This window comes from Ptychodera flava, chromosome 13 (assembly GCF_041260155.1).
Source record: "Ptychodera flava strain L36383 chromosome 13, AS_Pfla_20210202, whole genome shotgun sequence".
Lineage (NCBI taxonomy): Eukaryota > Metazoa > Hemichordata > Enteropneusta > Ptychoderidae > Ptychodera > Ptychodera flava.
In genome coordinates, this window is record NC_091940.1 from 33,860,472 (window position 1) to 33,871,862 (window position 11,391).

The window sequence follows — 11,391 nt, forward strand, 5'->3', positions numbered from 1 at the left end:
TAAACCATAGCACCTTTCATATTATTTACATTGCTGATAATATAATGTTATTATTTCTCGTCATAACGAATATAATTGTGTGATAACTGTATAATATTATTACTTGGATAGCTTGTCATTAATACCAAATAATTCATATTTATCATCATTATTAGTGCACACCAAGGTCATTTGACAAGACCGATGTTACCCTCATGTTATATATATTCATTTAACTCATGTCACTGCAGATTACCTCTTGGGATTTTCATTGTTATAAAAGCAATAAATTTAATACGCCTGAGCGCCAAAGTTTCAATTATAAAGCATCCATAATATCCTGCAAACGAAACAGGTTTTCTCCCAATTTCCAGGAGAAAGACAGCTGCATCTTGGGCTACTTGTTGGTCTATTCGCGTACTTAATATTTTGAGCTCCTGGTGTACGACCATTTCAATTACGCGATTCTAAGTAGACATAAAAAATAAAATTATACTGTTGATAGAAAATAACCAAAATAATATAGCGTTTAACCAGAAACGTTTAATTGTGTGCGGATCTTGTTCTCTTTATACCTCAGCTGCCGGTCAACAATTGTACTTTACCATTAATGAACTATATTTTTACATTTGTTTATGCATGCAATAGTCTAGGAGTTCATTCAACCAGTAGTTATGACAGCGTACCAGTAACTCCGTCCGATCTGTTGTCCTTTTGAATGGCAAATTGACCAGTATGGAAATCCAGTTTTAAGCTCACGGCAATTTAAAGGAAAAGGTTCTGTGCCGAGTATGACGTAACTTAGCAACGAAATCAACAGAAAGGTATATTACAAAAATATTTAACCTTAATTTTTCAAGATTCTGTAAAACAAATTTTGTCTGACCATTTTGTAACCTCCTAATTCGAAATTGAAAACTGCCCGTTGCACGCCACACGTGACCTTACCCGCATTTTCTAAACTAGCTATTTTTGTTTCAGTATATTTAAAATAACAAAAAAATTCATATCTTTTAAATGTAGTATGTTAATGCAATAATGCGAATTTGTTGACAATCTGATGGCGTGCACTATTTCAAGGCCCGATGAAATTCTACTTTCTATCGTCTAATCCTGGCAAGTTTGTGAAGTGAGGTAGTTATAAGAGATACTCCCGATCTACTATAAGTGGTATGGAATAAATAGTGTAAATCATTGCCGCAAAAGTAAACATGTTTTAAAGGTCGTTTTATTCTTAATTACTTTTGTTGTCGACAAAAGAAAGAGTAGATAAGAAATGTGACGAGAGAAGTGTTCTCTCTTACTTTTTGAGATATATCGTATAGAAATGCGACACACTCTTTTCTATTTTTGCAGTTTGTTCAATGAATGACCAATTTTACTAGTGATAATCTTTTACCTAATATTATTCCTGTTAGTTTGAGACTGCTGGCATTGGAGCAATAAATATTTTGGAGATAGTCACCATCGCAAAGTGGCGGTAATGTGGCATAGGTGATGCAGAGTGTTGTTTTCTTCAATTTCGTCGTGACGGTGTCAATGTTTGCCCAATGTAGGGCGACCTCTTTGGCCACTTTTGATTTTCTTTTGACACTAAAAAAAGAGACAACCTGCAGTTTCAGGATTGATCACATCCACAAATCTTGTACTTATTGCCCATTTTCTCTCATTTTGAGTCACAAGGCCATTTTGTGATATTTTTATACAGCTGCATTATGAACAACGTTTAGAAACCTTTAAGAGAATGATCAGTTTCTTCAGCGGAGGAAGGGTGGATCCATCAGGGGCACCCTATTTTTGACTCTGGTTGTTGGGGTCAACACAGTGTTTGAAATGCCTAAAAGGGGAGGGTCAGTTTATTTTTGAATGGTGATGCAGGCAAATAATTGCATGAAATGCATCATATCAGCAACAAATTGCATCATTCAGTTCCATTTTAGCGCGCCCTACGAGCGCGTAACTCTAATAAATCAGAGAGATATAGAGATATCTGATTTTTCCAAATTGAAAAATTGTTTCGCAAGATTTACTCATCATAACGAAATCTGCGGTTTATATACAAAGCATAACAAAACCTGATCCTCTACATCTGGTTTTGCAGAGAAAGTGTCAAAGACATGACAGTTCGTTAAAATTACTGTATTAACGATTTAAAATTTAAAATTTGACATTGCTATACTATGACTAATACGTCAACAATTTCACAATAACAGAACGATAGTTCTTGTTGCTGAAAACTTTGTACTTCACCCGAGAATTCTTTTTCTATCCAGAGCTTTCGACAGCTATTCAGCCGCCTTTATAAATGGTGTTATAAGAACCACAACGTATGCGTGTTATCTAAAAATATTATCCCAGATTCGAGGCAATTCATACCGTCTTGCCATTCCCATTTTACGTTGGTTTAAGTGCTCTTATGTACATAGCTTCTTTTATACCTTAATACGCGATCCAAGATTTTCACATTTTCCACTGTTAAATTGTGACATTGTAGATATGTTTGGAAACCTTCAAAGAGACGCACCTTGTACGCCTATATTTTGTTTCACTCGCGCTTTCAAAACTCTCTTCCTGTCAGTGATGATACAGCATTATCAAAGTTAACCGAACATTTCAACGCAGAATTCGCAAACAACCTCGTCGGCTTTGTCTTCATTCTCGCTATACTCCCGAAAATTTGTCAGAGTGACTAATCAAGAAGGACACCACCGAATGTTGCCTGCTTGTTGTAGAGAGGAAAACTTTTACAACGGTCCGTTTGCATGTAGGCTGCGATCGATGGTATTGCCTAGAACAAAGAGAATAATATTTATAAGAAGTCTAGAAAGAATATAACTGTTCGCTGTTTTTACCTAAAAGTATATAATGTGACAAGGTCGGGGCTGATAATATCCACATAGAAATTACATATTTGCTAGTCTGATTGTAATTTGGTAAATGTAGTCTATGCTGGGTGAAGTGCGCAGAATAACAATTTCACGTACATAATCTATGGGATATTTAAAATTTTTCCCCCTTCTCTGACAAACTATATATTTTCTGTTTAACAGAAGATATTAAATTCTACGAATACATTATTATGATTTTGCTACTCATTTAATTCAGAGCTCTGATTCCTTTTCCTAGCTTTAACAGATACGCACAAAACAGTCATCTCGGTGTGATACAGTGTAATTGCTGACTGACATAGTTGAATCCAAAGCTCCAGAAATCCTCTCAGTAATCGTTATTTAAACTATTGACGCTGCATAGAGGTTAATCGCCCTATTACTAGAAGTATCACTGTTGTATAATTAAATACCACCATTTATGCAGACAGGGTATGTCTGGGGAGATAACTTTAATTTCAAATACAGCAAAACTTACCTCGAAACGATCCTTGAATTCCTTTTTTGAGACAAAGAAAACAAAACAGCTCATTGGAAAAATTCAAGGTTTCCATGATCTTGTTATCTCTCAAAGTGTAAGTATCTCTGTCTGTCTTTCTGCCTATCTTTCTGTCTGTCTTTCTGTCTGTCTGTATGTACGTCTGTCTGTCTGTCTGTCTGTCTAGATCTGTCCACGTCTGTCCACTGCAGTTTTGGGGTTTGTCTTTTGTCCTCCCTTTTGGCGTTCTTTTCGTCCCTGTTTGTTTGTCTGTCTGCATGCGTTTCTCTATCTTTCTCCGTCTCTCTGTCATTATAAATTTGTTTTTCAGTTTCCAAAATGAGTCAAAACAACATCATTTTCGCGTTCACAAGTACGCTTGGAGGGTCCCATCGGGGCTTGTGCACGTGACTTTCTAAGTTTGAATGTTTCGAGAAAAGAGTACAGTAAATTAGCCTGACAAAAGGATGAATATATTTCTAACTGACATCATCGTAGGTATTGAATAAACATGTCATTGTCAACATGTATGTATAGCAGGGATGAGCAGATCGATTGCCGACGAGTTCGCTTGTAGAACACATGGACGTACTACAACATATTGGATGAAAAGAATTTCGACAAATACTTTGAAACTGATCACCTACCTGTAAATTTCTGTACTTGTCCAACAAACTGGTGTCAACTTTCAGAAATTGGTAAAACAGCTCGTACATCACAAAATCAGCGTAAGTAAGCTGCGAAAAAAATACATGCAGATGATAGAAGAAGAAGAACAATCAGACCTTAGCCTTATTTATAACACGCCACATGCTCATTCCGTATCGCGATTCGCCAGAATACGTCACGTGACGAGAAAATAGATACGTCTAGTCCCCACCAAAGCGACAAAAGTGACGTCAGAGGGTATTTTTTGAAAAGCTATTTCCCTAGGGAAATAGTTCTGACCAAATTTGGAAAAGTGCCCGGTCACGTGACCGTAGTGTCGTCTGCAGCTTTGCAACAATGGCGGAGTGATTAGAAGGTGATGTGCGTCCGGGATAGGTGGCGACACATTCTCTAATACAGATTTTCCAACATTTTCCAACATTCCAACGGCGTAGGAACTTGAATAGCTCATCGACGGAAATATTAAGGTGCAAGGATGTCACTAGGTATGCTTTGAATATTTTTTGAAAGAAAGTGGTACCACGTACAACTGAAAGCGCTGTGGAAACATCCGCCAGTAAACTTGTCAAAATGGATTGATGCGGTGCAAAATATCAAAACACACTAAAAACTATAAAACAATACAACATGAGCATGTGGTGTGTTATAAAACACCTATAGCCTGGTCTTTATTTGGGCTATTGCGCTCGTCTATTGCCCCTCGTGGCCGTGTGTTACCAGAAACACATCGCTATACCCCTCGGCCTACAGCCTCGGGGAATATCGATGTGTTTCTGGTAACACACGGCCCCTCGGGGTAATAGACGGTCGCTATAGCCCTCATGACCAGGCAATAGGTGTTTACTACTGTACAATAATGTTAAAAGAGCGAGTTTTTTTCACGTACCCTCTTTTCAGTAAGTTTCTAAGTTTTGAAAGATATCAATGTCAGCATAAATATACATTTTAGCCATAACTATCATAAAAATTCATTGAGTGTAGAAAATGGTCCTATCTCATACTCTACCCAAACAAATGTTCAAATCATCACATCACCTCTAGATCTTTCAGAAGACAGGCGATAACACATGTTAACGTGTTTCGCTGTCCTTATAACACGGCATTTCATAGTGTGCCACTCCTATGTATACATATATATATATATATATATATATATATATATATATATATATATATATATATATATATATATATATATATATATAAAACATACAACATATAACATACATATATATCTTATATATAAATATACACACACGAAAAGTGACTTGCTTGTCAATGCACGCAAAGTATAGTGCTCAATGCATTTCAGCGGGGCGATAATACCGAGAAAATCTAGGAACTTGTAGTTGTCACTCTATAATATATAATATATATATATATATATATATATATATATATATATATATATATATATATATATATATATTCAAAAGTAGTTAAACAGTTTAAATTCACTCGGATGTAAAGTAACGTCATGCAAGTGCAAGCAATAGATCATCATAGGTTCTCTATGATTGTGTCATATGAATGATGAAGATATGACATCAGCAGGATTAGTTTATAACAATTAATATACAGCAAAGAAATAACGTCATCAAAATCTCCTAGGTGTTCATCAGTTATTTACTAAGGCGAATGTTTCGGGGATTTGAAAACAATACAGTCAACTGCCTTGGCTCCTAAAGCAGTACTGATCAGGTACCACCACACCTTAAGTTATTCTGAGTCTGTAGACGTGGAACCTGTCGTGATTACTCTACAGACTGCTTCATGCGCTTGGCAATCGTCAGTCCTGACGATTGCGAAGCGCATGAAACAGTCTGTAGAGTAATCACGACAAGTTCCACGTCTAGCAATGTATATATATATATATATATATATATATATATATATATATATAAAGACGTCATATATAACATTAGACTCAGAATAACTTAAGGTGTGGTGGTACCTGATCAGTACTGCTTGGAGAGCCAAGGCAGTTGACTGAATTGTTTTCCAATCCCCGAAACAGTCGCCTTGGTAAATAACTGATGAACACCTAGGAGATTTTGATGATGTTATTTCTTTGCTGTATATATTAATTGTTCTAAATTAATGCTGGTTATGTCATATCTTCATCATTTATATGACACAATCATAGAGAACCCATAATGATCTATTGCTTGCACTTGCATGACATTACTTTACATCATTGCTGTATGTATTTCCATCCGAGTGGATTTAAGGATGTACGAGCGGTACGCGCGCGTGGAATTTGTCACTTCCCATAGGATTACATTGAAATTTGCTGGAAAATCAATTTCTACTAATGTCATTTTCATGAAAATTTGCACAAAGCTCAGTCTAGAGAAATAAATAATACTGATCAAATAAAATTATATGGTCACCGCGCTAAATTTTGAGATAAACAGCATTGAATTATTTCGTCCATAGAAAATGCATTGGTAAAAAAATGCTGACTCAGCATTTTTTCTCATAAATGGCAAAATTCATGGTCATTTATCTCACAAACGAGGACGGTGACCCCTATATTTTATCACACATTTTGATATCACTTACAAAGGAGAATCCTAAAATTGACAATTTAGAGAAATGACATTACTTTTAATTTTACCGATCGTACATCCTTAAACTGTTTAACTACTTTTGACTATATATATATGGAGAACTTATGAAGAATCGTGAATATCCGCAAACAAAGGCATCAGCAAATCAGCGATGACTTGACACGAGAACTGACGATCAATGCATACAGAATAAGTCAGCCAATTTTTAAAGGTAAGTCATCATTGGAACTTATAGAAGCGGCAAATGGAAAACGCAATATCCTGTACTTACATTTTGACCGGCAAACCATTCGTTCTCATCGAGGAAATCCGAGAAAGATTGAAACATCTCATCAGCATATTTCAAGAGATCTGGTTTAAATTCTTCCTATTTGGATAAAAAGCATGTAAAAAGCTGCTTTATGACAACCGGGATGAACTTGCGCAGAACTCAGATAGTATACAAAGATAAAGTTATTAAGATGGCAAAGAAAATATTGAAAGATCCGAATCATCCACTCCATACAGAATACGAATACCTTCCAAGTGGTCGTCGCCTTAGGGTTCCACGTTCTCGTACAAATAGATTTAAGTATAGCTTTGTACCAAGGTCAATCAGTCTTTTGAATCAGTTGTAACCTGATGCGTGTCTGTGTAAATGTATGTATTGGTAATTATAAGTATATTTAGTCTTTATGCATTATATTAATTTTTTTCTTTTTGTCTTCTGCCAATGAACACAAAATTTCGTGTACAAATAAAGAATGAATGAATGAATGAATGAATGAATGAATGAATTTTATATAATAGGTTGCCTAATTACTTGTAATTTACAAATGAGAAAAATAAACCAGTTCCCAGTTAAAGGCGAGCATGAGCTTCTTTTTAGGGATAATGCATTGACAACTAGGCTGATATTTCATTAGTGAAAATCAATAGCCTCGCACTTTGAAAGAACAGAAGATAGTATTTCTTATGGTCAAACCGGGAAATAATGAGAAAAGCCAGTCTCAAATTGTAATCAAAAAGCAACGTGCCCAATTCGGGTTGTAGGCAGCCACGCCCATTCGTGTTCGGATGTCTCTAGCCACTTCATTTGCCAAGTCGGCTCGTCTTCTTTCATCTTCGCTGGTACCAACTGTCGAAGAGAGAATAGTATTACCAAGTATAGTTGATGGTGACGAAGCCTGTCAGTAGTAAGTACACAATAAATGACATCTACGTAAACTTATGCACTTCGCCCTCGTCCAACGCGGCTTTGTGAATCACCCAATGAGCTATCGTTCGTTGAAAATACACCAGGGATTCATCAAACCCTCGTGATAAATTTATTACTCTACGCTTGGAGTTATTGATAATATACAGCATTATATCATCTTTCATCATAAATCTCCAATGTTTCTTTACTATTGATTTATTTTCCATTATTTGTTCTTCTATTGGTTGATAAATCTTCAGTCTTTATCTACAGCCTTTATCTTCAGTCTTTATCTACAGCCCAAATCATGGCACAATAACATACTTTCAACTTGTCAATGTGTATGTATATAACATCCCATGTCATTATGAGACAACATAGCATTGAAAATTGTACATAATGTGATGTGTTTGCAAATCTTACAGTTTGCAGTTCAACAAATAATCGCAATCATACCAATCCATAATCCAATGACAGTAGGTCAGAATTCGTAAGACAAAAGTTGTAAACATAGTTGTAAACATTAGGGAGAAGAAGAAAAACATTTATGATGCACGTGTCAAAACTTATAAATAGCTTACGTTTGTTTAAATTTCTATCGAAAGATTAAATTTTGATGTGATGAATGTGATCTTGAACCTTCTTGATTTGGCTAGATCACTAATCTTGTGCAGTGAATCATTTTTTATGACTTTACTGCCATACTAACGTTTCCTGGTATGACTTTTCTGCAGCCAGTACACTGCGATTTGTGTTACATACCGTGACGAAGAAGAAACTCAGCAGCGACAAAGCCGGCACTATCTTCTGAAAAAATGAAACGTTTCTTCGCAAATAGTTTTGTTGCTGAATGACACAGCGTGGTCTTTCCGCTCCGCTTATATGATACTGAATATAAATTTTGAAGATTCCTTTGAGGGCGTCTTTTCGCGCAAACACACTCGTGAGATCGTGAGATCGCAAAACCCCTTTATATTGATAATGAGATATACGCTGACATACTTAAAGAAGTAGGCAGGCGTCTTTTCTTCGATAGAGAATAGTATACTTACGTAGGTTTGCCTTGCTTGATAAGTATCTAATGATAACGTTGGTCTCTGTTAACTTGATATCTCCATCAAACAAATACGGTACCTTTGGACAACGTACAATATATCATATTGGTTTTAATTTGAATTCGATCGGTAGGTTTTGTAGCATATTACCGTTATTATTTTTCTAATGATGATAATGCTCTACTGTGTCATGTGAGCCCTGGAGAATATTACTCGTTTGCTAAAGACACAGGAGATAGCGACGACTCAATGTCGACTTGTAGCCTTACCCTTACTTAAATTATTGAATCCTCTTTTTTATAGTATGGCTTTAGCCAATAGGGTTGACAGATGCGTTCGCTATATGAATAGTATACCTTACTAACGTTGTGGATGTGAATCCGAGTCCAAATGTGAATCTTTTTTTCATATCTAACATTGACAGTCACAGAATGATGAATGCTGACATCACAGGCTGCGCTGAAATCCAATCAAGAGGTTAGGGTCAAATGTAGTAGCGCATACTTATTTGGAAACTGCTCCCCAAACAGTGTGACACAGCTGCTCGGACCCACAGGTTCTCATACCCACCATTTACACAGCCATATTAAAACTAAACATCACAGCCCGTCAGATTTTTGATGAAAAAGCAATAATAAAAAACTTACGTTTGGAAAGGTCAGTCCAAGGTTGTATTTTTCTTTCAACCAGTCATCTCTGCTGTAATCAGGTGCTGCGAAGAGATTAGAATTGAAATACATATTTTTGGTCGTTGTGGTTGGCTTAACGATGATAAAAGAAAGTGACATTTAGTCAACAAATTTCAGTAAAACATAGCAGAGTTTGGTTTTTGAATTAGTTCGCAAAACATTACTTACAAATTTGCATGATGGCATATTCCTGAATTCCAAAGTTAGTAACACATATTATGTTGATCGAATGTGTAATACACAGAGACTCAAGTATATTGTTAAAATATTCTATTGTTTCGACAAAAATAATGTTCTATGTTCGGTGAGTTCCTAATTAGCCACAACTTTCTCGTTCAATAATTTTTCTAAAAATAAAATTCATACTTACCAGGTCCCTGTTCGTAAAGTTTCTCTTCATATTCTATTCCAGCGTATTCAAGAATATAGCGAATTGGTTGAGCAACCTTAAATAGGAAAGAAGTTGACGATTTACCCTAGGGAAGTTACTGATGCTATTCCGCATATCAATCATGCCGAGTTATTAAACATCAGAGCTCCACACGTAGCATGTAGATAGGTTAATGACATATTTCTGGTACATACCGGAAAAATATGTATTCGAATAATTTTATTGTAATATGTAGAAGTAGCGAAGGCGTGGAGATCTGACGGCTGGCAATTAAGCATACTATAGCGACGTGAAATATTGCTAACATCAAACAAATACAAATGAAATAATCCGACAAACAAGAGAACAGCCCGATTAGGCTGTTAACAGAGTTAGCAAACCGATCAATTACCAGCCGGAAAACCTATCGCGCCATAGGAAATAATCTAGAGCCTCAGGCAAAATTTGCAGACACACACTGCAGGATTTATAACAGCAGCCTTTGATCACACAAACTTAAAATGTAAACAGTGTCACTGCAGTGTGCAGGGTAAAGGTTAAACGACTCTGTAGGGCTAATCAAATGGTCCTCATATATGCGATCCTTGTGTAATAAATGATCACAAAATACAAACCATAGCATTGACCAATACTTAGGCTTTCAGAAAGTGCGGAGGTTATATGGGGTTACACGCTCAGTGGTTTGCAGAGACAACATTGTTTGTAAGGGCCTAATACATGTTATGAAACCTGAAGTAAGATGGCTGATCTTGTTTTTATTGTCATTGTTGAACTCCTTTGACAAAAGAGCAGTAACGAATTCAATTCTCGTCAACGTTTAGGCTACATAGCTTTTTTGGTATCGCTTCAACGAAAATGTAACCTAAATATACTTAAGTACGATTTCTTTTCCATGAGTGTGCTTATACAGACACCCCCATAATATTTATGGTTCCGAACCAACACATCTACTAGTACAGTAAGTAACTATGAATAGAACTTAGGATTTTATCAACGGCAAGCTTGATGTTATTTTCCTCTCTTGTTGAACAACTAGGTAAACGTGCTACTCACACCACGGACTTTCCAGTAACCGAGTAAAACTGGCATGGCAAGAACAGCTTTCGAATGATCTTTCCGGTTACAGTTCCTTGCAACAATGGACTGGTATCCACTTAGTCAAAACGACTTTTAACCTCACACTATCTGTTCTTAATATGAGATGACCAACAGCAATCGATGATTTTGGAGGACAAAGGTTATGCCCCCATATACGCGTCAGATCTAGGTCACACCTAGCTTCGATGGTGACATCATGGCTTAGTTTCGTCAGAATGTGTTGTAGATTCTAAAAATACTTCATGTATGTACATTAGATGAACTGTATCGATATGACGAAAAAGGTTATAGTTAAAGCTCTTAGTAATCTTGGTAATAGTAGCTTGAATCAAAGTACAGTGGTTCAAAGTCTAGGTTGTTCATCAGCAGTACATTTTTCTTGTACATCTTAGTC

The 11,391-nt window shown here is 36.2% G+C and overlaps 1 protein-coding gene across 1 annotated transcript; it reads right to left on the reverse strand.

The window, feature by feature from the left end:
• Positions 1-1,970: 1,970 nt before the first annotated feature.
• On the reverse strand, positions 1,971-11,156 carry LOC139148229 (glutathione S-transferase Mu 1-like). Its single transcript, XM_070719542.1, has 9 exons — positions 10,953-11,156; positions 9,879-9,954; positions 9,467-9,531; positions 8,817-8,898; positions 7,604-7,704; positions 6,859-6,954; positions 3,993-4,082; positions 3,346-3,366; positions 1,971-2,767 (listed from the first exon to the last, which is right to left on the reverse strand). Exons 1-9 carry the CDS (start codon positions 10,986-10,988, stop codon positions 2,669-2,671), a joined length of 666 nt encoding a protein of 221 aa, XP_070575643.1. The 5' UTR covers positions 10,989-11,156; the 3' UTR covers positions 1,971-2,668.
• Positions 11,157-11,391: the final 235 nt, after the last annotated feature.

Excerpts from the sequence above, each read along its gene's own strand:
- LOC139148229 (XM_070719542.1), bottom strand. The coding sequence starts at position 10,988 with ATGCCAGTTTTACTCGGTTACTGGAAAGTCCGTGGT. Across the intron at positions 8,899-9,466 it reads TTGGACTGACCTTTCCAAAC|GTACCGTATTTGTTTGATGG; the intron begins GTAAGTTTTTTA and ends CGTTGTCCAAAG. Across the intron at positions 7,705-8,816 it reads ATCAAGCAAGGCAAACCTAC|TTGGTACCAGCGAAGATGAA; the intron begins GTAAGTATACTA and ends TCTCTTCGACAG.